The 26131-nt window shown below is 46.2% G+C and overlaps 5 protein-coding genes across 10 annotated transcripts; all 5 read left to right on the top strand.

Moving 5' to 3' along the window:
• The first annotated feature begins 491 nt into the window (after positions 1 to 491).
• On the top strand, positions 492 to 14998 carry LOC111070451 (palmitoyltransferase app). 3 transcript variants are annotated; one of them, XM_022360991.2, is made up of 9 exons: positions 492 to 752; positions 4209 to 4369; positions 5076 to 5260; positions 6701 to 6812; positions 6893 to 7047; positions 7115 to 7236; positions 7298 to 7514; positions 7888 to 8056; positions 13144 to 14998. In XM_022360991.2, exons 1-9 carry the CDS (start codon positions 562 to 564, stop codon positions 14052 to 14054), a joined length of 2223 nt encoding a protein of 740 aa, XP_022216683.2. In that variant the 5' UTR covers positions 492 to 561; the 3' UTR covers positions 14055 to 14998. The 3 variants fall into 3 exon arrangements, with proteins under 3 accessions (XP_022216683.2, XP_022216685.2, XP_022216684.1); XM_022360993.2 differs by lacking the exon at positions 13144 to 14998 and adding an exon at positions 8231 to 10218 and having other exon boundaries at positions 7888 to 8146; XM_022360992.2 differs by lacking the exon at positions 7888 to 8056 and having other exon boundaries at positions 13144 to 13262.
• A 733-nt stretch (positions 14999 to 15731) lies between these two features.
• LOC111070478 (differentially expressed in FDCP 8 homolog) lies at positions 15732 to 17343 on the top strand. The gene is made up of 2 exons (XM_022361047.2): positions 15732 to 16443; positions 16511 to 17343. Exons 1-2 carry the CDS (start codon positions 15732 to 15734, stop codon positions 17218 to 17220), a joined length of 1422 nt encoding a protein of 473 aa, XP_022216739.2. The 3' UTR covers positions 17221 to 17343.
• Positions 17344 to 19223: 1880 nt separating this feature from the next.
• LOC111070496 (tRNA-splicing endonuclease subunit Sen54) lies at positions 19224 to 20770 on the top strand. Of its 3 annotated transcripts, none has more exons than XM_022361087.2 (5): positions 19224 to 19327; positions 19380 to 19495; positions 19550 to 19737; positions 19794 to 20620; positions 20682 to 20770. In XM_022361087.2, the coding sequence occupies exons 1-4, from the start codon at positions 19287 to 19289 to the stop codon at positions 20580 to 20582; spliced, it is 1134 nt and encodes a 377-aa protein (XP_022216779.2). In that variant the 5' UTR covers positions 19224 to 19286; the 3' UTR covers positions 20583 to 20620; positions 20682 to 20770. The 3 variants fall into 3 exon arrangements, with proteins under 3 accessions (XP_022216779.2, XP_022216780.2, XP_022216782.1); XM_022361088.2 differs by lacking the exon at positions 20682 to 20770 and having other exon boundaries at positions 19794 to 20306; positions 20366 to 20453; XM_022361090.2 differs by lacking the exon at positions 20682 to 20770 and having other exon boundaries at positions 19550 to 19733; positions 19794 to 19880.
• On the top strand, positions 20707 to 21812 carry LOC111070498 (adenylate kinase isoenzyme 1-like). The gene is made up of 4 exons (XM_022361093.2): positions 20707 to 20807; positions 20876 to 20995; positions 21056 to 21198; positions 21267 to 21812. The coding sequence occupies exons 1-4, from the start codon at positions 20805 to 20807 to the stop codon at positions 21511 to 21513; spliced, it is 513 nt and encodes a 170-aa protein (XP_022216785.1). The 5' UTR covers positions 20707 to 20804; the 3' UTR covers positions 21514 to 21812.
• LOC111070497 (adenylate kinase isoenzyme 1) lies at positions 21557 to 25538 on the top strand. 2 transcript variants are annotated; one of them, XM_022361091.2, is made up of 5 exons: positions 21557 to 21935; positions 23831 to 23914; positions 24153 to 24275; positions 24349 to 24726; positions 24785 to 25538. In XM_022361091.2, the coding sequence occupies exons 1-5, from the start codon at positions 21933 to 21935 to the stop codon at positions 24881 to 24883; spliced, it is 687 nt and encodes a 228-aa protein (XP_022216783.1). In that variant the 5' UTR covers positions 21557 to 21932; the 3' UTR covers positions 24884 to 25538. The 2 variants fall into 2 exon arrangements, with proteins under 2 accessions (XP_022216783.1, XP_022216784.1); XM_022361092.2 differs by lacking the exon at positions 23831 to 23914 and having other exon boundaries at positions 21567 to 21935.
• Positions 25539 to 26131: the final 593 nt, after the last annotated feature.

Here is a 26131-nt window from a genome sequence, read left to right as displayed (position 1 = left end):
CAGAAAACAGTAAACACGAAAGAGGAGGAGCCGCCACAACATTCGATACCAAGTTAAAGTTTTGGAAGAGAGCAGAAACAGAGCAGAGGCCAGGCAAGCATTCCCGTTGCAGGCATCTTGTGGCAGGGAAACTGAACTCGGTTTTGCATGCCGCAAGCATTGCAGCAGCCACACATGAACACGCCGCACTGACGGGAGCCAGTAAGGAGGACGAGACAAACAGCATAATTTCGTCAACTGCAGCCAAGCGGTCGTCTGTCAGCAGCACTGGCACTGGCACTGGCATCAACAACAGCTGCAAAACATAACCCACCACCACCTCCAGCGGCGGTTTACCCTCATCATCATCATCATCAGCAGCAGCGGCAGCAGCAGCAGCAGAAGCAGCAGCAAGAGAAGAAGCAAACAGCAGCAGTGGCAAAGGCATCAGCATTGTCACATCCAGCAACTAGCATACAGCATCCAGAATTTGTTGTCACCCCATACAGGAGAAGCAGAAGCAGAAGCCCAGCACGGGAGAAGGCATAGGAGGAGGCTGAGACCAGCCCAAAGCCCGCACCAATGAATTTGCTCTGCTGCTGCTGTTGCAGTAACATGGCGCCCAACCAGCGCGTCACACGCAAATGGGAACTGTTTGCCGGACGCAATAAATTCTACTGCGATGGATTGCTAATGTCCGCACCACACACAGGCGTCTTCTACTTGACGTGCATCCTGATAACCGGCACCAGTGCGCTCTTCTTTGCGTTCGAGTGAGTATCCCAACGGTTCGCTGCCTCCCCATTTGGCCCTTTGCGGCATTTCTCGTGGCATCTATTCAGCATCCTCATCTGTCTCTCTGTATGTCAGTCTGTCTGTCTGTCAGTCATTCCGTTGGTGGGTAGTTGCATTGTTTGCAAAATGTATACGTTGCTAATTAAGCATTGCGCCCCGCCCGGTAACCCTTCCTGCAGCTGGGGGGAATCCGGATCATGCTTGATTTCCAATTACGCCCACATTAATGGTCTCTGAGTGTGGACTCTTGGACTATGGCGCTGCCAGTGGGTCGTGCCATCTCTGCCTCTCGTCGTATCCAATGGCATGTAATTATTGCTGTGCAACGTGGCGTATGCGTTATGCTTGGCCTGGCAAAGAACGATGTCAGCATTCTTCCGCCTCCTGCTGCTGGATACTTTTTCAGTCTGCCCATCTCTTTTTCGTCTCTCTCTCTCTGCAGAGCATCTGTTGAATTACGGGCCTCGGCATGGACCGCAGAGCGCCACAAATAGTTTCAGCTTTTGATTTGTCAATCTGCCCCCTGGTTTTGTGGCATTCAAATGTGTTGCCCCAATGGCAGCAGCCGACAGCAGTGTGGAGAAGGGAGCAGAGTTCCTCCGCTTTGGCCCTGCTTAAATTTCTGCTTTCATTTGATACTCAGTGATGCGGCCCACATTTCTTGAGGCCTGGCATTTGATGTGTAAATTACTTCGATTAAATTGGAGGAGAGTGTCACTGGGATCTGGGATCTCTCTCTGCGCTTGGGTTGTCACACAGAAGGAACACATTCCCCCGCCAAAATAATATATGGAAAAGAAACCAAATTGAAATTTATATGAAAAGATTTGTAAACAAAAGTTTTGATAGCAGCTTTCAGAAATTTTAAGCGCACAGTTGTCCGCCCTAATCGAATTAAAGAGTGCTGGCTATTTGAGATCTATGTACGTGTGGCTTCACTCACAATATCACCCCAATTGAAGGCATTCGAATTGGACTGAATTGAGTGAGTGCGACGCCAAACAATAAAGGAAAGAAATATTCTTGCGGCTTGGCATTTGGCCCAATTACAGGACCCTTTAGCTGTTCTTTAGCTGTGCATACATTTAGTTACACAAATAAATAGATAAATAAATACATAAAATGAATGTAAAAACTATAGCGAGCATGCAAACATGCAGGCACAGATTCCTTGCCGGAATCATCAAATCCTTTGTATAGAGTCGCCTGGCAAGGGAGTAACATTCCTTCTAGAATAATTCTTAAAGAACAGTAATTCAAGTTGGGGTTCTATGGCCCTAGGGAGTAGTGTTCCGATTGGTTAACATAAGCAGTCCCCAGATCACGTTGCTCCAATAATAACAATAATAATGCCCGATCTATGGGTTTGTACAGAATAAATATACGATTACGTGGGAGAGGCGAGGCGTGTGGGGCACACATGTGGAGGGAAAACCCACAAACGTTTAACTGGGATTCAATTTAGTTGCAATGCTGCCGTGTCCGTGTGCGTTTTCCGGGCTTTTGGCCAAATAACGCATACGTCACGTAGTACAAATACCAATAGAACAGGATGTTAAAGCGGCTGCATGCTGCATCCTGCCACCGTCCTACCGGCTCAGTGCCGACAGCGCGATTAGACCAAATTATGCTCAACATTTTCTGCACGAAATCATCTCCGAACACCGAGCCGAAAGGAGGCGCCGCGCCGCGCCGCGCCGCACCGCATTTGAGAAGCGGAGTGGAGTGGATGTGTGCTGCACCGCAAAGAAAGAGATTGGAATCCCCCGACCTAGAGCCCCCCCGTGTGCATCTCCTCCGCCATTCGCATCCCCACCCCCCCTTGCAATTCAAAATTTATTCGCTGCTGAAAAGTAACCCGCGCTGTGCCTCACCGCTCTGCACCGCTGCGATTTTATTTCCATTGCTTGCTTTGCATTAGCGCACAGTCGAGTGGAAGCGGAGGAGAGCCCAGGAACTATGGAGCATGGATGGGCATTACAATATCTGCAATGCCTTTGAGTGCTCGCATAGTTATTCCTGCAGATATTCCCACGAATTCACATAACATATTCGCCCCCACATCCGCAGCAGTCGCAGCAGTGGCAGTAGTGGCAGCATCTCATCCACATCCACATAGACCCTAGCTGGCAGCTGGCGGCAGTCCGGGGATGTGGGCAAACTGAAATTGTGTTTCGCCCGACGCGCTCGCAATGCAAATCGCTAAAAGGTAGTACAATGCAATCCTGCATCCTGCAGCCTGCCTCCTGCATCCCGCCTCATGCCTTGTGGCTCCGTGCCTGCCCACCCCCTGCATCATCCTCTTTAGGGCATTGTCAGCGATTTGCCAGCTGAATGCGAGGAAACCATTTTCTGAATGCATTCCTATTTAGCTCGGCTTTGTGGCAGGGGGAATTGCGTTGTCATGACAAATGTATTTAACTATTTTCGGATGGTTCTACTGTCGCTCTGGCTCCGGACTGCATTGAGTGAGTGTCCCCGAAATGATGCCACTGCCCCATCTCCATCCCCCATCCCATCTGATTCCATTCCATTCGGAGCGTAGCTCTGGGACTTGTCACACATAATTGTCACCGTGGCTGGGGCTTCGTTCTGTTTGTGGACAGAAGTGAAAGCGGCGACTTTGGCTATTCTATTCGCAAATCGTTGGCACGCACTGGGTATTAGGGGAACAATACAATGCGTGGGGCACATTGAGCCCCTCACGTGCCCCCATATTTCGGCACATATTTGCAGGGGCTATGGGATTTGGGGCATTGCCAAAACACCGGGGATACTTTTTGTATGCATCGCTGTGCTACACCCGCCTCAGGGGCAGGGCAGTCTCTTCATTCAGGCGGCACAAAGGAGCCTTGGGAGTTACATAGTTGCAGATGATGAAGCAAGAACAATTCAATGGACTTCTTCAATCAAATTCATGTTTTCATTTCTGTTTACTACTTTCTATTTGGTGAGGTTTTTTAGGCTTAAATAGCTGCTGCGAAATGTTTCAATTAATAATATTTATTTATAGCGAAAGCTTACAGATCTGAGTGCAGACTAAGACTAAGTTTACAAGACGAAGTCAGCGACGAGTCAGGCTGTAGTGAGCGCGCGGGAGCGAAAGATCGGGAGAGAGATTTAGCGGGAGAGCAGCTTAGATGCTGCTGCTGAGCATCGAGATAGGGGTATGCTGTGTGTATGGATGTATGTGACTGTGTTTCGGTACAGTGGGCAGTGCAATGGGCGCACCACAATAATAGAGAACTACTCAAGACTACGTCCACTGGTTAAGAAGTCTAGACTTAATAGGTATTATCGGAGTGCGTGCTGGATTGTCTGTGGACTTGTGAACTGAGTCTGCATTCCCGTCTTTTATTTGCCCAATCATGAATCTTAAACTGTATTTACCGACTGTATATGGGATCTGTAATTATATGTGGTTACCTTTACAGCTGCCCGTTCCTGGCGGAGCGCATCAACCCAGTCATTCCCATTGTGGGCGCCGTCCTGTACTTCTTCACGATGAGCTCCCTGCTGCGCACAACCTTCACGGATCCGGGCGTCATACCGCGGGCCTCCAATGATGAGGCAGCCTATATTGAAAAGCAAATTGGTACGTACTTACTCCTCCTCCCAGCAGTTGCAGTCCTCCTGCTCGCAGTCGAGGTCCTTGCGAGAGTCCATCCGAAAGGAAATGTGGCCAAGGTCGTCGGTTGCGCCTGTTGCCTGAATACCGCCGCCGGAATCCTGGCCATGTCATGCCCCACCCCCCACCCACCCCTCCTCGCAAATACCCCCTGAACACACACACACACACACCATCACAGTTACAGTAACAGTCATACTTATATATTTGTTTTCACTTCATTAAGTTTGTGTGTGTGTGTGCTGGGTGGGAGGGGGTGGCTAAGGAGGGCCTGCCCAATGGTATGCGAGAATGTGTGTGTGTGTGTGTGCGGCAAGGGGGCACATGAAAAGTAATGAGCGTGCCACGACATAGAATGGAGGAAAAATAAAGTCCACATGAAAATCATCATCAAAGCGAGCTCTGCCGCTGCCGCTGCTGCTGCGTTTCCCTCTGCACTAATGAGTCGCTGTTGTTGTTGGCATTATATAAAATATTTAAAATGAGAAAACTTTTGCTCTCTCTCTCTCTCTTCCTACTCACCCCTCCCTTTTGCATGTCAACAACGCGCTCGCCTTTGGACCTCGTGCTGTCGATGCTGATGCTGATGCTGCATTTCCTCCACGCCATTACACGTCTGCACCTGCACCGCACATCCGGTTCCGGTAATGCTACTGCTATGGCTGCTGTACAGAGGTGCCAAACTCGCTGAACAGCCCCACATACCGACCGCCACCGCGCACCAAGGAGGTGCTCGTCAGGGGCCAGACGGTCAAGCTGAAGTACTGCTTCACCTGCAAGATCTTCCGGCCACCGCGCGCCTCCCACTGCAGCCTGTGCGACAACTGTGTGGACCGCTTCGATCATCACTGTCCCTGGGTAAGTCAAGGACCTCGTTAGCCCTTATAGCCTGGTCTTTTAATCACGGGCCGACAGTGTCCCCAGTGGGCCCGGCCCGGCCAGACTGCCTGACATTGAGCCTGGGCCCCCTCGCATTAGGCTGCTGTGCGCATTCATTGGACGCGCAAATGTGGGACACAAAAACAGCCAATGTCTGTCTGTCTCTCCGTCTGTCTGTCTGTCCGCCCACAGAGCGAGCTCTTTGTGCCACTGCGGGTCTGACTTTAACCCAATTCCACAGCGCCAACCGCCAACCGCTGAGGTTGCTAATTTTTTAGCAAAAATAATTTCAGCAGAGCGCGCGCATCGTGTTTCACGCTGGAACCCTCGCACTCTCTCTCTCGCTCTCTCTCACTCTCTCGCTCTCTCTTGTATAAAAAGCGCACCCGGCCACAGGGCCCCACTGCCACGTTGTTTTTGTCGCAGGCAGCGCGCAAAGCGGATACCCGCAAGCGCCTCAATGATGCAACAAGATGTGGCTGGGCGCGGACCAAGCAAACAGACCACATGCTGTTTGCATGGCTAACAAATACATATACATACATATATGTACATGCATGCATGCCATACATACATACTTATCAACGTGTGGCACGCTGATACCCTAAGCGAAGTGGCATCCATGGGCTTTATGTTGCTTTCAGCGCCAGTAGATTGAACACTGTAAGTCATACCATTAAAATTGAATCCAGTAAAAGTCTCTTGCTCGCTAGCTCGTAAAATACGTAAAATATTCGTTTGCGAAGCATTTACGAGATGATCCTAGCCACATACGAGCATCACTCGTTTTCAAGTCCGTTTGCGATAGTTTTTATGGTCGCTTGGTTTTTAGTTCGCCCTTTTCCGAGTCTGAGTCTGAGTCTGTCTGCTAACTTTCAACTTCAGTCATCGCTCGCTCCAAGTCCGTTTACGAAACTTTCGTTTTACTGCCGCTCTGAGAGCAGAGAAGTCGCTCCTTAATTACAAAATACACAATACAAGAATGGATTAAAGAGTGTACAATGCTGCGCCTCTCCGCTCGCAGCAGAGTCCTGCCTTCCTTCCTTCGGCCGCACCCCTTTTTCATTTGCTGGCAGAAGCGTATTTCGTACCCCCCAGAGGAGGACCCTATCATACCGCAGTGGCTGCTGCTACTGCTGCTGGCAGCTTGAAGGTCGACTACTGCCTTTTGGGGCTTTGGCAGAAGGCGTTTTTGGGGGGCTCAAAGTACGCGATGGATGGTTGGGGGGGAGGATGCCTGTTGAAATGAAGGCATTTCTCCGACGCTGGCAACAAATTGCGAAATGCTGCGGCGCACAGGTCTCGTGAAAATGCAATTAACCTTATTATGCCAAGGGTCTGGCAGGGATTGTTAACCAACCGTCTTCATTCTGCTCCTAATGTCTCTCTCTCTCTCTCTCTCTGTCTCTCTCGTTGCAGGTGGGAAACTGCGTGGGAAAGCGGAACTATCGGTTCTTTTATTTGTTTCTAGTCTCATTGGCATTTTTAGCTGTATTTATATTCTCGTGCTCTGTGACGCATTTAGTTTTATGTGAGTAGAGTGTTGTGGAATCTCCACTGAGCGAAAATGAGTGACCATTCCATGATTTCTGCCCTGCCCCCCTCCCACAGTGATGAAAACCGAGCAGGAGGTCTTCGAAGTAATAAAGAAGGCGCCCTGCACTGTGATTGTTGTGTTCATTTGCTTCTTTTCGATATGGTCCGTCATCGGATTGGCGGGATTCCACACCTACCTGACGACGAGCGACCAGACGACCAACGAGGATGTGAGTATGCCACAGGGTTCCAGATGGCCGAGGACAGCTCTAAGCAATCTCTTCCTCCCCCTCCCAGCTTAAGGGATCCTTCTCCTCGAAGGGCGGGCCGCGCACCCAGAACCCCTACTCGCGGGGCAACATCTGCCTCAACTGTTGCCACATCCTATGCGGACCCATGACGCCGTCGATGATTGACAGGTGAGTCTCCTCTCTCTCTCCCAACTGCCAACTGCAATCCCAACTAATCGTCTTGCGGCAGGCGCGGCATTGCCACCGACGAGTACATCCAGCAGATGCAGCACCAGTCCAGCCCCCGGCACGCCCTCAGCGATGTGCTGAGCACCTCCCATATGGTCACCACCGCGCAGCCCATGCTGGGTGGCGGCGGCGGCGGCGGCTCGGTTGGTGGCATTGGTGGGGCGGGTGGCGGCATCAGCATAGGGGGGGCGGAGCTGAAGCCCCGCTTCTACGACGAGGTAAGCGACCGAACCAATCCAATGCGATCCGAACCGATCTGAGCACCCTCTCACCGAACAATATATCTAAATGTCTGGGCACTCTGCTTGCTTGAAATAAATTCAATATCCTTATTAAATCTCTCGTACCGATGATCCTCCTTTGTGCACACCATTTTGACGATCTGATCTGTGTTTTTTTCTACTCCTTCTTTTTGTGTTCTATGCAATGTTTCTTTTTGGTAACAACAACTACTGCTACTACTTGACCGTCTCACCACTACACACCAACCACCAAACAACCACCACAACTACAACAACAACAACAACAACAACTACAACAACTACAACAACATCAATCAAATCAATAACCCACACTGAACACCAACACCAGTCTAATCCCTCCTCCTCGACAATGGACGGATCTGGGGCCGCCGCATCAGCCGCCCTCAACGGCCACGGCCACGGCCATGGACATGGACACGGACATGGCCATGGCCACGGCAATGGCAACGGCACCGGCCTTGAACACCCGCCGCCCAGCTACGACCTGGTCCAAAACGGTAAGTCCCGCAAGCAGCAGCACCAGAGGTGCTCACTGCAAACACTGCTGCCCGCCAGCGCCCAGCACCAGTTCAAAGCCAACAAGCACAAACAACTCAAACACCACCCACAACAACCAAAACCACATCAGCTGCAGCTGCAGCTGCACCACCACCAGCACCAGCATCAGCAGCAGCATCAGCAGCAGCACCAGAAACAGCAGCTGGTGGCCGCCGAACTGCAGATGCAGCAGGAGGCGCTCGCCCGCTCGCACTCGAACCTCGCATCGCCCTCGCTGGTGCGCTCGCCGGCCACGTCATCCTCCTACCGGCTGAACCTGAGGCGCTCGCTGCACCTGCCGTTGACGCCGTCGTACGACGATGTGCGAAACTCGCCGCTGCCACTGCTGCACCACCATGTGCACGCCCAGCAGACGACTGCCATTGGCAGCGTATCGGTGGCCACGGCAATGGCTGAGGCAGCAGCGGTGGCAGCGGCAGCCACTGGGTCGGCAGGCGGTGGCGGTGGCGGTGGCTCATCGTCCTCGACGACGGCACCCACCTCAGGCTCTGCCTCGGCCTCCTTGGCCACGATGCCGCCGCCACTGGCCCCGCGACGCCCGTCGACGTTGCAGCTGCAACTGCAGGGCAGCGTAGCGGTAACAGGCAGCAGCACCACGCTGACGACCATACACACGACGGCGCCCCAGCCGCCGGCGCCCAGCGACTTCAAGTACTACTCCCCGCAACGCCACACCGATAACACCACCAAGTTCAACTACCCGTTCGGGAAATCGGCGCGCGGTATGCGCCGCCAGTCGACGCAGTCGGTGGACTCGCAGAAGGTGAACATCGCCGGATACCAGCCGCTGCCGATGCGGTCGCGCTACAAGCACCAGGAGGTGATGTTCGAGCTGAAGTCGCCGACCAACCGGCTGACCATTCGCGAGTGCGACTTTGGCGGTGGCGGTGAACCCTGCGACGATGATCAGTCGATCAAGGACAGCCAGATCTTCCGTGTTAGTAAACGAAATCTTTATATGAATCACCGGTCGCCGTGGAAGGAGCGCGACCGCTACTCGAACCTCTACGAGTACTCGTTCAACATAGATCTCAACTCGATTATCGAGGATGCCGCGGGCAGCGACTCGTCATAGTACGCAGCTCGCCACCCCGTTGTTGTCTTTGTCGTTTTCGTTGTCCACCTGCCCCGTGCGGTGCTCGAAGTCGCCCTGGACTTCATTAATTGGTTGTTAGGCGCTGTACATAAGGAAGGGCCCTTGGGCCGCCTCCTACTGCTTCCAGGCCACTGCTAGAGAAAGCTCAGTTTTCCTTCTGGCTATATTTGGCCATCTGCAGGCTGTGCAGGCATTCCTTGGCATTCTTGGCATTCCTTTCGATGAGAGAGTGACTTGAGGGGCTTTTGCACAGTCTGAATGGGGCATAACACATTTGGCTTCCATGACGCGCTTAGATGTTAGGAGGAGAGTAAAGTCTTCAGTTTGCAGCCCCCGCCCCAATCCTGTTCTTCAGTTTCCACCCTTTGTTTGCGTAGATATATAGAAGTATGTAAATTGCTAAATTGTTTCTTATGATTTTTGTCCATGTCCGATATCCGCTGTAGAGCCCCCAGCCCCGCCCGATCCTGAATGATGTGAAATGAAAAGTGGTTGGTTCATAGAAACTTTTACGTTTATGTAGCACCTGTTTCCCTGGCTAAACACGCCGGTGCTCCTCTGCACACGCGGTGCAAGGGCGCTCCGGCGCCAGGGGGCCAGGAAGGAATCTCCCCGCCCCCCACCATGTATATATATGTATGTATGTATATCCACCCTGGTCTACGTCCCATCGCCGCCACCTCCAATAGTGATGCCAACAACCATAACAAAAACCAAAAAAAAAAACCAAAAAAAAAACCCAAAAAAAAAACAAAAAAAAAACCAAAAAAAAACCAACCCAACATCCCAACCAAGCATGTTCAACTTTAACTTTGTTCGCTTAAAAGATGATTAAGTTTTTCCGTTGTTGTTTATTTGATGTGTGTGTGTTTTTTTTTGTTTTCGGAATCATGCTGGATTCCTGGCCAAAGGGCCACGCCACCAAACGATAGCAGTCACTTGGACTTTCGTTGAATGTTTTGATTAATTTTGAACGGTTTCAACCGAACGAGAAATTGAAATAAAAAATATTATCACACCACATAGCTGAAGAAGAAGAACAAACACAAATACGATACACTGCAAAACACTTAAAAACGCAATTGGATTGGAGAATAGAGAAAATTAAAAAGTTAGCAAAAATCTTAATGAGCCAAAATAACTGCCATTTATCGAAGCAACATTTTGTTAGAACTTTGTTCATTTTTACAATGAAAGTTAAACGTAAACCACTAATGTATGGAATTCAATAAGAATTTGATATATGTACTATGCGGATGAGGATGTATCGGCTTAAAGGGAATTAAGTCACTTTTAACTACTAGTCGAATACAAACCAAAAATACAACCAAAATTGAATCGAATATCAAATATTGAAATGAAATATTGAAATATATACTTAAGCGTTGAATACTCGTATCGGGGAAGTTGGAGAGCATTAGCATTGCCAAGTGACTGCAGCAAATAATTAGCAATAGAGCATATGGAAATTGTGTGTTGAAATCGAAATTGAAACGAAATATGTATGTATTTTTACCTAGTTGTACTATTAAGTAATTGACATTTCTTGTGGAGGGGGAGGGGGGGCAGAAACAGGGACAGGCCGCACGCTCTGCGGGTGTCCTGGTAGGCTCTGTTGGATGGTCGCCTCAGCTTTAAATCTTGAGCATTAACAATATTATGAGTTCCTTTTATAATTAATTGCAAGCATAGTATGACGCATTAGCGAGATAATTGAAGTTATAGATAGTTATATATATATATATACACATACATATATATTATATATATATTTCATGCCGAATCGAAAATCGGAGTATGAAGCGAATGTTAAATGATGCAAAAGTAGATTTATATACCTATATATATATATAGTACATATATATACAATACATTATGTATGGTTAAATGTTGGGCAATAAAACTTATCGATCTGAATGCAATGTTAGCGGATCGTGTGAACAGATCCCGCACACACACACACACAACTAGAATATAAGTACGGATCCGAGTAGATGATGCTGCCTTACGGTCTGCTGCTTACGTTCCAACAAGTAGCGCGACCTCGACCACACACGATCCACACACGCACACAGACAGAGACACACTCTACACCCCCAGCGGGGGTATTTTTGCGTGGGAGCTTCTTCGCTGCAGTTCTTCTTCTTGAGTTTTAGTTCGCGTCTCTCTCTGTCGTCGTCTCGCTGTATCGCTGTCTCGCTGTCTCACTGTCTCGCTGTCTCACTGTCTCGCTATCCATACCATTTCGTTACCCTTCCGTTACTTAGTTTTGATTTGAATGGCAAAGCGCGCGCACTCGTCCACATCCACAGCCAATAACCTCTCGAATACTCGTACCTACCTATCTACCTACCAATACCAATACCAACCAATCAACCTACCAATGTTTTCTCCTGATTTATCGCACACTAATGTCAAACTCTTTCTATATCTTTCAACTTGACTGTGGAAATACAACCAATACAAATTGGTTGCTTGTTGTTGAACAATTTTACAAAAAAAAAACTAACGATATATAACCAAACAAAAAAACAAAAACAAAACAAATACTGCAATTGAGCGAAAGTTGTCGAGGGCCGCTTAAGACTAGAGTAAAAAATGCATTTTAAGCCTTAATTGGGTGAGTTCTCTCCTAAAGCAAAGTACAATATTTCTAAAGAACAAAACAAAGCATTTTATTGTTGTATTGTATGTACAAATATCCGAAATTTCAATTAATAACGCTTTAGACATTCATTTTTGGAATTAGCTACATACACCGCATACTATATCCCCATCCATATATTTTAGTTGATTTACCCCTGACCCCCTGCTTATCTTATCTTATCTTATCCAGTTGCCAGTGCAAATACTAATGCTAAAGTATACTCCATATTCGGTTCTACACATACATACTACATACATATATGCATACATATAGTATTCTCATGTTAAGTTACATACAACCAATCATACTCGAACTTTTGACAGACGGAAGGCAACACCACCATCCACACAAAAAAGACACCCAAAAAAAGACACCCAAAAAAAGACACCCAAAAAAAGACACCCAAAAGACACACATAAAAAACACCCAAAAAACACCGAAACACACACGACCCCCCCAAAAGTTGGAGTTAAACACAGTATTTAGTAAAGTTTTTATTGGCCACCTCCTAACACATCAGTTCTACTGTAAATTCCACCCACTAAATGTATTCACGACATTTTGCAAGCATGCCTTAAATTGTTCCAATTGGCACCGAATTAACCATTTGAAGCCGAGTAATTAGCGCATATTTCACATTCATAGTTTGCAATTTAATATTTCGTTGTTTATTGGTTAAGAGCTTATCAATCGCAGTATGTATGTCCAACTAAGTTGATTATCCCTACCACATTACGGGCCCACATGTGCGCAACGCCCGCCCATGGAGGCGGACTGGGAACTGAATGGAATGGGAAGGGGGCATTTAAATTTACCCCATCGCCCATTCAATTACACATGTACAAACCGTTTTAATTGAATTACGAATTACGATTTTAATTGCCGCCTTTTCAGCATTTATGATTATTTGCATTTTTAGACAGTTTTGTTTTTTCCCACAGCCAAAACCGCAAATACAACACAACACAAACACAACACAACGAATCCAAACGCTCCACCAAAACCAAAAACCAATCAAAAGCAAACCAAACCAAACCAACCCAAAACCCAAACCCCAAACCCAACCATCAACGCCACACAAATAAAAGACACACAAAAACCACTAGCAAAAAGTGCTCAAAATTGAAATTCGAATTTTAAATTAGTTGGCAAATTTGTTGTAATGAGCATTTGAATAATTTACATGCATTGATTATACGATCTAAACATTCGGAAATATGGAAACCACACTGTTCACTAATCAGCCACACCGCTGTCACCTCTGCCCTCTGTCTCGTCCGCAGGTAATTCCAATAGTCTAGCTCAGCTGGTGGACAACGAAATTCCCCTTGCCCAGATGGACATTCCGGCGTACACGCAGCAGACGGCTACGCAGGCGCGCCAATTCCGCCACCGGCACCACAAGCAGCGACAGCTGTCAAACGGCGCCTCGGTCAGCTACGAGAATCAGCTGGCCACCGCCAGCAGCGAGGACGAGCTGGACGACGCCGAGGTTGTGGTCGTTAGCAGTCCGGAGGTGGTGGCTGCAGTGGCAGCCATTGCCACCAATAAAGCGCGGGGCTTGCGCAATCGCAGCGGCAGCTACAGCAATCTCTTTGACGCGGACTTTGAGGCAGCACTGGTCAACTCCTCCCTGACGGCTGACGGGCATGCAGGTGCGGAGGACGCTGGCGGCACGGCAACGGGCTCCAACGATGTATTCAAGCCTTCGGCTGGTGCTGCCTTGTTGGCTGTCGCCATGGGCGGTAGCCATGCGCTGGCCAGCTCGGTCGCCAAGACGGAGAACATGTACAGCAATGTGCCGCACATGGCGAGTGCCTCCAACGCAGCGCCCCCGGATGCCGCCCTGCACGTCTACTCCAACATCATAGACGAGCGCGCCCAGCAGCATCAGCGTGAGCAGCTCCAGGCCACCACGGTGCTGTCCTCGACGCTCTTGAGCGACGACCTCGATCTGGACGATCCAGTGAGTGCCTCATTTGTGGCCGCTCACTCGCAGCGCAAGTCGATCGGCGACGGGGCGGAGCAGGCCAAGTCAGCGGATCGGCTGCGTATGCTTCACGACACCACGATGATCGACACGGCGCTGGATCTGGACAGCCTCGACGGTTCCAGCATGGGCAACAACTCGCAGTCATGCCTGGTGAAGTCGAACAAGCCGGCAGCCAGTGGTTCCAGCGTGAACATAGTCTGAGCCGATCCTTGCCCGGCACCCTGTGCCCCCCTGTACAATAGATATTCAGTTTTCGGGTCTGTCGAGTATTACTAATGTTCCATTAAACGTGCTTGTCGAGGTTTTCATTTTATCATCTTCCATTTTGCATTTGTGTGTGCTGTGGTGGGTCGAAGGGCAACCAACACGAGCGATGAGAAGATAAACCTATCAGCAGGCAGCTAAAATATTACCTTAACGCGTTACGCATTCGAAATAGATATACATTTATATATATATATATACGTATATGGTATAACTAAGCATTTACACATATATGTATACATACATATGTATGTATAGCGACACAAAATGTGGTGAACAATGTTAACAATTCAGTGGCATTAATGGGAGAAACAGAGAGGACAAAGAGGAGAAACCAATACTATATGGGGAGAAACTGTTTATACAATACACGACGCAAAACATATAAATCAATTATAAGTACGTACGCAGATAAAGATAAAGATATAGATAAATATAAAGATATGTATACATGTGTATGGTTAGCTATAGTGTACGAGAGTATGTATCATTTGTATATTTAAGTTTTTACAGCGACCCAAACAAGTCCGCATCGTTGTTCAGAGTTTAATGCTTTTTGCGATAATGGGAGGAAGGCAAACAACAACACAACAAAAAATACCCAACCAGAATACTATCCTGCAATATACGTGAAGTTGAAAGTAGTGAAAGAACGTGGGGGAGAAATGTTAACAGCATTAGAGTTAAAAGAAACATTGTGGTGTAATTAAATGTTCATAAAGTTACCATTAAGTGTATTTTCAAGGTGTAAAATGTTATATGACAAATTAAATCGAGTTCGAGAGTTCGACAGCTCCAATGCATGAGAGGGCAAAAATGTTAAGCGTATGTTATGCGAAACTAACAAAACTACAATTATACAAAGAATAAAAATTTATAAATAGAGAAAATCAAATGTGTAATTTAATTGGGTCGGAATGGAGAGCAGCACTTGTTTTAAATCCATATCTAAATATCATCATATTCATTTGAGATTAAGACGATTTTCTGGAAGCCGGATTTACATTACCTTTCTTATTTGAAGTTCAAATTTTAAAATTCCGTTCATCGTTCATGCCCTGCCAACTCGCTTGAGTTTGATGAGGAGAAGTATCGTTAGAGATAAACATCGCACCAGTGCTGACATTTTGGCTCATATGACCTCTAGCGTTTTTTTTTAGAAATCCAATGCAAGTGACTAGAAACCTATTTTTTTGAAACAATCCAATAAAAAAAGTGTTGTGAAAACTAGCCAATCTTGCGGTCAATTATTCATCAATCAGATAAAATTATATACTTAGCGTTGAGAGTATTAACTAGCTCGTAATATTAAACCGAATATCAAAATCGTCAAATATGATTTCCGATCAACTGAAACAGACGTTAGCCCATTGTCGACCACGGGGGTAATTATATATTCCCACGAAATTTATGATACTTGAATAATTTTAGCGCAGTTCAGGCGAAAGATATCATGCACATTTTTGTTTCGTAAGTACAGAGGATAATAGAGCTATAAAGAGCATTCACAAACTGTATTTTTTTGCGTAGCTTAATTGAAGATTTTTCACTGCTTAAATAGTGGGTTAAGTTATTTTTTGCTTTGTCTGTTTTTGTTGTTTGTTTGTGTCCAAGATGAGCTCCTGGCGGGACGTTCCAGGAACAGTCGCCAACTTTATAAACGAGAGCGCCAGCACGGCGTCCAACTACCTGCACTCGCAGGCGTCCACCCGTTCGTCCACGCCCACTGCAACAGTTGGATCTGCGTCCGAGGAGAGTGCTCCACAGGGGGAATACAAGGCACTTCCCATACCAGCGTCGCTGGTGAAGGAACAATGGCGCCTGATCTTCACGTCCGATGCCAACATCCAGGATTTGAATGCAGCCATCGCACACTGTCGCGATCTGGTGCTGCTTAGCGAAGAGTGCAGCGAGGAGAGACGCTGGCTGGTGCGCCATTTAGTTGATCTTCGCTACTCGCTGCAGGAGCTGGAGGAGGCCCAGGCTCTGGCCTCGGATGTGGTGGTCATGAATGCCATCAAGGCCGTGGTGGGTCACCACTTTGTTCCGCACCACCCGCACGGCAGAAAGAATCGGCTTCAGGACGCCGCCAAACGCTTCTACTGCGACCACTGCACGACGATAATTTGGAGTGTGGTGCAGGCCTCGTACGTATGCAGCGACTGCGGCTACTTGGTGCACCAGAAGTGCATCGACAACGTCAAGAGGGTGTGTGCCCACGTTCTGGTCTCGGAGCGACAGCACCCCATATCGGAGATCTGCCCCGAGATAGGCCTGGCTGCCCAAAATTACAAGTGTGCCGAGTGCGAAACTCTGCTGAACTTGAGTGAGTGGCTCTGACGAGTTGGCGCATGGATTCAAATTCTGATTCTGATTTCGCATCATTCTTTCAGAGAGCTCCTGGATTGAGCCACGGCTGTGCGACTACAGTGGCCTCTACTACTGCCCCTCGTGCAACTGGAACGACAATTGCTTCGTGCCTGCCCGCATAATCCACAACTGGGACTTCTCTCCCCGACGAGTGTCTCGTGCAGCTCTGCAGGAGATTCGATTGTTCCTGGACAGAGCCCTCATACGCCTGGAGGAGGATAATCCCAAGCTGTTTGTGTTCGTCGAGAAGCTCTGTGCCGTAAAGAAGCTGCGCCAAAATCTCGTTCACATGCGCCACTACCTGGCTGCCTGCAAGCTGGCCATGGAACATAAGCTGGTGGAGCAGCAGATGGCCGGCAGGCGCCATTTGGCCCAGTCCAATGAGTTCTACTCGCTTAGCGACCTCACTCAAGTGGAGTCCGGCGCCTTGACGGAGTTCCTGCAGGGGGTCTTCAAAGCATTCGGTGACCACATTCGGTCCTGCGACATGTGCCTGGCCAAGGCGTACATTTGTGAGATTTGCAGTAACAACGAGGTCATCTTCCCCTTCGACGACGGCTGCATCAAGTGCGACCAATGCAACTCCATTTACCACAGAGTGTGCCTCACGCGCAAGAACATGATATGTCCGAAGTGTGTCCGCATCCAGGAGCGCCGGCTGCAGCTCGATCGAATGACGAGCACGGAAGAGGCCAAAGATGTGCCTGAGGGTCATCCGGATGTGGAGGAGTAGTCGCTTGCATAGCATGTGTCTGTTTCAAGTCTTTTAATATGTGAATCGTATGTACATAAGATGTAACTACAAAATATATTACTATTGCTATTATTGTGATCCTTATCCTGTAAAAATTTAATAAAAATTAAAAAAAAAAACAAAAAACTCTTTTTAATGACAAAAGCTGACTGATATCTCGGCTAAATAGGGGCAAATCCTCGAAGGACCAACTTTTCCAGGATTGTTAGGATCCAAACTGTCCATCGGCTATGGCGGACACATGGAGGCGTGGCCCGCCCTAATCAAACGAAAAATGGCGAAGGGATAAAGGATTTATAACGATTCCAGGATATTATTATTGTCCTTGACGTCAAACGATGTGGGGCTTTCTCCCGATCACGAGGAGGCGTAACACGCCCAGATCGGACTGGAAATGGCAGAGTTATACGCATTTTAAATAATGCTGAATAATGAATGTATGGTAGTTCCAGATTTCGCCGCTCAAAAATGGGGGCACCACTGTGCAAATAAAATTTTGTTTTTGCACAGTGGCGCCCCCAACAATGAACGGTGATTTTTGGAACTACCATACTTTAGTTCCATCTGTCGCCGTCGCTCATTATGGGGGCGCTACTGTGCAACAACAAAAAATTTTGATTTACTCAGTGGCGCCCCCAGTTATTAACGGCTATTTTTGGAACTATAATAATTTAGTTCCAACAGTGGCCGTCGCTCATTATGGGGGCGCCACTGTGCAACAACAAAATTTTTTATTTACACAGTGGCGCCCCCAGTATTGTACGGCTATTGCTGGAACTACCATACTTTAGTTCCAGCAGTGACCGTTGTTGGCCATGGGGGCGCAACTGTGCAACAATTAATTTTGTTTGCACACTAGCGCCCCCATGATTAACGACGGCCAATGCTGGAACTAACTTTTTGAAACTATTAGGCTCAAAAGCTAAATAATTTTAGCGTTATTTAAATCGCTTGAACTCCGTTATTTATCGACCGATCAGGACGTGGTACGTGTCCTCGTGATCGGAAGAAAATCCTCGATTTTGTGAAGTCCTTATAAAGGACCAAGGATCAAGGATATTCCCCCCAGTCTTAAATACTTACTTTTCTCTGTCATTTTTCATCCGATCTGGATGTGATAAGTATCCTCGTAATCGGCAGGATTACCCCCATCGTTTCGCTTCAAGGACAATAAGGATATTGCCTTTAAATCGCTATAAGTCCGCTGTTTCTCGTCCGATCGGGGCGTGCGACGCCTACCCGTGAACGGGAAAAAATCATAATTTTTTAGATTCCTTTTCAAGGACTTCTCAAGTCTATTCATTGTGCAGCCCGATCTGTGCGTTCCATGGCTTTTAGATCCTTAATAAAGTCCTTATCGAATATTCTGGGCCTCCCGCCCACTCCTATTAAACCACACATATAAATTGTATTTTTTGATTTTTTAATAAACTATACAATATATAATGTACATATATATGTAGCTTCCGTCCATGTTACTGCTAAAGCAATACAAAAACACTATACTATGGTATTACTACCTGGCATACTTATATGTACATATGTATATGTATGTATGTATGTAAGTAACATCGTATTATGTACAAATGTTGATTTCCGCTTATTAATAATGCTAATCTAGGATAAAATCATAAATAATGTTTCAATGGAGCTTGGAACAAAACATTTAACACCAATTAAAAGAAATAAGGTATACAAAAGTACATACGCATAAAAGAAACTTGGTTGACCAGCAACACTGACGTCACATTTAGTCAACATTTACGTTTTATGCTTTGGCCGCTTTTGTTTGAACCTTAATATGTAAACAATCCAATGAAAAATAGTTCTGAAAACTAGCCAATCCTCAACAAAATTTATGTATCTATCGGATAAAACTATTTGTTTAGGGCTGAGAGTTCCAGCTAGCTAGTAATATTAAACGGAATTTCAAATTCGAGGAATATCAACGTTGAATGTTTTGAAAAAAAAACAGTCGATACTATCGTGATAGTATCGGGCTCAAATAATTGTAAAATGGACACAAATGGTCACACTGGTGCAAAATGGAATTGGTTGAAATTAATCCAACAAACACATTTTTAAGGTAATTAATGAATGAAATCTTCAAGGCAATTAATAAATTCTTCGAATGTCAGTGGCGAGCAACTTATTAAGCACCGCCATTTGGAGATTGAAGCCCCGTGCGGTGGCCTGAAGCGCACACAGAATGAGGGAAGTGCAGCTGAACTCGAGGAAATTACCACGGCTCTTGGTAAGTTGTATTGTTGATGTAAATCAGTTAAATATAATGTTAATGCTACTTCAGCTAATCTGCGAGCTCAACTGTCAGTGCCACGCATTGAACGGCTCGGGGGGAGGGCTCTGGCCACTTGGGATGAAGAACAGCAAGCAGCGGCAATTTTACGCAAAGATGGCAAATTCGAGAGCTTCGGATACAGCGTGCAGGGTAAACAATATTTGGAATACTACGAGGCCTTGTTCCTTCTAGAGTTGGTGGGTAATATATATTATTCCGTATCGATTTTTATTTACACGGAAACCAATTCCAGGGTCGCCTGCAGCTGGAGTACCATGGCGTGAATGTTTCAGTGGAGCAGGCCTATGTCTTGCTGCTTGGAGAACTGGAGAGCGAAAAGTTCAGCAATTACTTGGTTTATTCAACGATGTCTCGCGCTGGTTACATAGTGGTTAGGCACAAGCGCCATCAGCCAACAACAGAAGCAGTAACTAGAGCAGATTGCATCTGGGCTCTGCTGGAGGAGAGGACTGGGAATATCCCAGTAGCTTCACATATCAGAGCTTCACCGCTCTATGCGATTGTGGAGAAACGTATGGAAGATATCAAACAGCTAATCGTGTGGCCAAATATCAAAGAGAATGAGAATTGCGGAGAACCGATCGACTTCAAATTTGACACACGAAAGCGAAAAGCAAATACAGTGTCGAACGGCGATCCTGGCTGCAAGAAAGCATGTCTATCGACGGCCAAGAGCCTGGTAGAGCTGCCAAAGACAGAAGCGACCTTTGCCAGATTCAAGAGTGTCTTTAACAAATTCGATATTGTGCAGCTTAAAAACAGAGATTACCCAGCCGTTGATGATACAATTCTACCTTCCCGCAGGATATCATTTGACTTGTATCTTCATAATGAAGGTTTCAAAAAGCGCACGCCGAAAACACCCACTTTCAACGTCATGATTCTCCCGCCCGATGCGCTGTTTCCCACACACAGTGAGATTGCCCAGAGCCAGCGTCAACAGCTCCATACAGCGCCACTGCTCGTCGTGTCCGTTAGCGAATCGAAACAGATACAGGCCTTCTTGTACTATATTAGTTGATGATGTCGGATTCTGCGGATGTGCTACCTCAATAAAATGTACGTCTAATTATTTTTATATGCGCCTCAAAAATTGCCTAATGCGCCTAAACTGTTGTAGTTGCCAATTACTTTTTGTGCCACAAAGTGCTGACAGGAGAAGTTCTGTCAAAACATTCGAAGAAAATTAGTTTATTGTTTATACTGTTTAGAATTTTGGCCTGCACAAAATTTGCTCCCGGAAATGGTAAGCATAATATGGGGAGGGGAGGAGAGTTATTGGCCACTTATCTGTTGTCATATGTGTTATTTCAGAACGCACCAATAATTTGGATAATTGGCGGCCCGAACAGCGGCAAAGACGTCCAAGTACAAAAAATTGTGGAGAAATATGGCTTTACACACATCAATCCCAGCGCCATGGTGGACAAAGAGGTGACACAAATCAGACAATCGCAATAGCAATACAAGTTGAGACATTTTTATCTTCACCAGATTGAGGCTAAGAGTGCAGATGGCAAAAAGTTCGAAGCAATACGTAAAGATGGCAAGGAAGTACCCTTGGCCGATATAGTGCCGCTGGTGGAAAAGCTAATCATGGGCCAACGGGGCGGAATAAAGGGCTTTTTAATCGATGGGTAAAATATTGGTCTCCATATGATGTAATATCCCTCTATTAATTTATACTGCATGCGCATATTTATAGCTATCCGCACAACGAGGCCGAAGCCAAGGTATTGGAGGATCGTCTTGGGCCGCCTACTATGATCATTGCGTTGGATGTGCAAGGTGATACCAATAAGAAAGAACCCAAGGCAGTGCTACAAAAATATTCGAACATAACGATGCAAATCAATGCCGAGCGGGATGCCAATGAAGTGTTCGAGGACCTAGTTCCCAACATGGAGACACTGGTGAAGAACCGAGGGCCCCAAATCTCAATCGGACGCTAGAGCCTCAAAATTCAAGTTGCTTGGAATTCAAATACAGCACCATAGCCATAGACATTCAAATCAAATCGGAACAAATACAACTTTAGCTCCACAGCACACCAACAGCAGAAAGCACACGGAACACGAAAAGCTCACAGCGAAAGCTTGCGTCAACGCCTCGTCTACGCGTACTGAAACCGTTAGCCGAAAGCCTTTTCATTCAGTCACTCGCAACATACGCTGCATCGAGTGAGGGTGTTGGAAAATCGTCGGGCGGAGAAATCGAATAACTTGGCGCTGAGCAAATCCACAACAACAACGACAACAAGGAACAAGGCTAGCCAAGAAAGTCCAACGACGGCTCTTAAACTACCGAAAAGTTCGCGATTTGTTCTACGAAAGTCCCTCAGAAGCAACGCATATATCTCGTATACATCACAATGGTGAGTGAGAGAGAGAGTGTGTGCTAGTGTGACTGTACTCGTATCCCCGCGCACATTTGTTTGGATTTTTTTTGCTTTGCTCCGATTTATTTTTATTTGTATGCCACTTATATCAGATTTTCTTTCCTTTCGAATTTTGTTTACTTCCCCTCCCGGTCGAACAGCGAGAGCGAGAGTTTAGGGATTGCATATACGACTCGACCTTGAGCCACTTCCACGACACTTGCATTTGTGCACTTGACCTTGCAAGTCGCTGCAATTGCCATCGGGGGGAGTACACGTACTCTTACACATAGTCCGCATTGCATCGCATCCGATGCTACGTTTTCTACTCACAGCTTAGAGGCTCCATCAGCTGTTCACCGCTGATCTGGTATAAATAGAGACTCGGCTAATAGCGACGATTACGTGCCTGTGAAATTCCCCCAAAGCACACAAACACAAACAACTAACAAATTAGCAACTCAAATGGCTGGATCGATCGCGGTAAAAAGCCGAAATTTCACATTCCAAACACACTGAATTTTGACGTCAAATTCCTATAAATTTGCATATATTTATGACCAGTTGCTCGATACTCAGGAATTTCTGGCGGAGCTTGATTCATTAGCATGTCTCCAGTCTCCAGCATCATCGCCAGAGCAGTTAAATGTGTTTATTGACGCTACCCGAACTAGACAGTCATGCCGGTTTGGATTCAGTCGCGACGGATGGAATGATTAAATTAATTACAATAAAAACAGCAGCAATCTTTGGATTGAAAGAGCAAAAGTTGGCTTCCCAAAAAATTCCTCTCCACTAGCTGGATAGTTTTGCAGTTCCGTTTGACCAGAGCGCATGTGTGGTCTAACTTAAATAATAGTTTTGTTATAATTGGCAGTTTCAATGCGGGAACTTTAACAACTGTTCATACGAATATTTGTACGTAATGCACAAGTGTGTTTAGAGGTCAGTGTTGAAATATTAACGCTGGACACGGAACGCCCTAGTTGCGGACTCTTGAGAATGACATTGAAAAGTCACTGAACTACTAAAAATATAACGAAATTACGTAAATCCGATTGAGAATCATAAATTTTCACACGCAACAATTAAGATGCGTAGAAAATGTGCTAAAAGAAAAGCCAGGAGATCAGAGCAAAAAAAGAATACGAAAACAAAATGTATGTATGTATGCTCCGAACAACAACATCAACCAAAAGGTGCTATAGAACAACCTGCGCATCATCAAAGCTGCCAGAATTCATTCATTCTGTTTGTCTGGTGAATTGCCCCTTTCCCCAAGTTTTTGCTGGGGTGCGACAATGCGGAACAGGCGAATGTCAGCGGGGGATCCGATCCACATCCACAAGCAGTGGATAAAAGCACACGAACCACCTACACACGCAATGGAGTCACGAGCCGCAAAAAAAGCGACTCAATTGTTTACAGTAATTGAGATTTTTTCGTTGAAATTAAACTATCATAAATACAATTGCTTGGGGCTGGAGAGAGGTGCCAATTGCGCTGAATGAGAATGAGATCTTCGACGTGCTATGGATGGCTGGGAGCGGTGAGCTCTGTGCTCGTTCGGCCCCTCGTACCCAAAGCCTTCTGCTCAAGATCAATGTCATGTGGGAATATACAGTTTATTAGTTCTCGCCCTCGAACTCGTATATAAAGAGGGGTGTTCATGGGATGCACATGTATGGATGTTGTGCCTGGTGGCATGCCTGTTTCTATAGCTAGGAAGTTTATTGTCGGCAAACATTTGAGGTAAATTTTCTGTTGGCAAAGTTCCCAGAATACTAATAACTAAATTTTAACAAAGCGAAAACATCTCAGATATATGTAGCTCAATAACACTGAAACATTGAGATATCTAACCATCCCCAACAACTGTCTCGATTGTGTAGTTATTTATGTGTCACCAAATGGCCATGAAGAAGGAGGCCCAGGAGAAGCTCAAAGCAGAGGAGCTCCGAAAGGCTCAAGCCGCTGTAAGTAGCCCCAGTCACAAGGCAGACTGACGGGCAACGTAATCTTCTACTAGGTTTATTTGATGTATGGCATGTACAATGTACTGTGTGGCCGCCGCTTCAAGACCAACCTTTTAAGACCCCCCCCTGCTCCCTAACTGAACTAAGCTTGCGTCTAAGTAAACACTAACTTAGCTAATTGTAGATGTTACTCGAGTCTGTGTGTTGGTCCCGTCTAACCTGTATCCCACTTTTGCAGTCTGAAATCCCCATTATCTGGATATTGGGCGGTCCCGGCTGCGGCAAAGGCACTCAGTGTGCTAAGATTGTGGAGAAATACGGATTCACACATCTGAGCAGCGGCGACTTGTTGCGCAATGAGGTAATGTTGCTCGAAAAATCTTCCATAGTGCAATGTGAAATTGTGAAATTTAATTGCGATTTAACATTTTCAGGTGGCTTCAGGATCGGACAAGGGTCGTCAACTGCAGGAAGTCATGAGCAGGGGCGGCTTGGTGTCCAACGACGAGGTCCTTTCGCTGCTGAACGATGCTATCAGCCGGGCCAAGGGTAGCTCGAAGGGCTTTCTCATCGATGGATATCCGCGTGAGAAGAACCAGGGCGTTGCCTTTGAGGAGCGTATTGGTCCCGCCGATCTGGCCTTGTACTTCGATTGCTCTGAAGACACCATGCTGAAGCGTATAATGGCGCGTGCCGCTGCAGCTGCTGTGAAAAGGGCCGATGACAATGAACAAACCATTAGGACGCGTCTGCAGACTTTCAAGCTGAATACAAGCGCCATTCTGGAGCTATACGGAGACAAAACCCTGACGGCAGGTTCTAAGGCAAACGTGCATCAACTTTTATTAAATAACTTTCGCTTATCCACAGATCAATGCCGAGCGTGATGTTGATGACATCTTCCAGGAGGTTGTCCAGGCCATCGACTGTGTGCTCAAGAAGAAGGCGAAATCAGCCGTTCAGTGCTAGTGGGGAGCACTCTTATTAAGAAACAGTACCAAAGTTAGCAATACAGCCAAAAATTTATACGCACTTTTTAACGCTAAACTCAAAGAAATCTCACAAATCTGCAACAGTGAAAGCGAGGCACCAAATTTATTAGTTTTTAAATGAATGTCATGTTATCCCATTAATCGCATGCGAGAAATGGTTGATCTAATGCTCTAAATAAATTTACACATTAATTCAAGATTTAGTCCATGATTTACATGCGATGCGGAAAATGATAGTTTCAAAATGAATTTACCTTTTAATTCATTATTCCAGAATCACAATTCTTAATCGAAATGCTAGTACATATTTTTGTTAAATTAATGAGCGAAATGCAAATATACCTTTACACGAATGTTAGTCGCTTTCCGTGAGCTAGCCTCTGATTAAATATTTATAAGCCTTAACTGAAAGCACCAAGGGCACAGGTTGTTCGAAAGGAAAACATTCGAAACAAATTCGCCTTGAATGCGAGTGTGAGAGCCACGTGCTTAAATGATACAAATTAAAAAGTACAACTTCATTCTACACCAACTAAACCAGTTTTAGTTTCTAAATGTTGTGGGAGAGAAACGAAACAAATTGTACTGCAAGATTTATTAATTACAAGAGTGCCATAAAGTACTTAAAACGACTCGTTAAATTTTGTTTGTTTATGGGATAGCGTATGGGTATTTCCCTTTAAAATCTTCGCAGATTTATATATTTGTTTATGACACATGGGAACTCAAATGAGCTGGACTCGCAAAACGTTTATTGCATTAGCAGCGCAGCGTTAGTCAGAAGTTAAATACAAATGTAGATCGTCGAGCAAATGATCGAATTGTTTTGAAATCTGGCGTATGTTTATCGAATCGGTCGGGTCAGGCAATTATGCGAGCCATGTTCAATTAGAAGTGGGTTATATATTTCAATCAAGATGATATCGATTGTTTATAAATTTTAAGTTGTATGCTGACGAATGTTTGCGTCACGAATTTTGAGTGTTAAATGCAAAATAGATCTGACATAATTTTTGGCAAATCAATAATAGTCCAACAAACAGCAAGAGTAAAATCGTATCAAGAATCGGCAATATCTGTTCTTCTTCGAAACTGGTAGGAACCGAATCATCTGTCTTTTATCACGGAACTAAATACCATGTGGAGCAGTCGAGCGTCATCATGTGGAGTGTTCCCCTCCGCACTGAACTGGAGTGGGCTTCGTCGAGTTCGTGTTCTTAGTGAT

The sequence above is a fragment of the Drosophila obscura genome, unplaced genomic scaffold (assembly GCF_018151105.1).
Source record: "Drosophila obscura isolate BZ-5 IFL unplaced genomic scaffold, ASM1815110v1 contig_1, whole genome shotgun sequence".
Taxonomy (NCBI): Eukaryota; Metazoa; Arthropoda; class Insecta; order Diptera; family Drosophilidae; genus Drosophila; species Drosophila obscura.
This window is presented reverse-complemented; position numbering and strand designations above follow the sequence as displayed.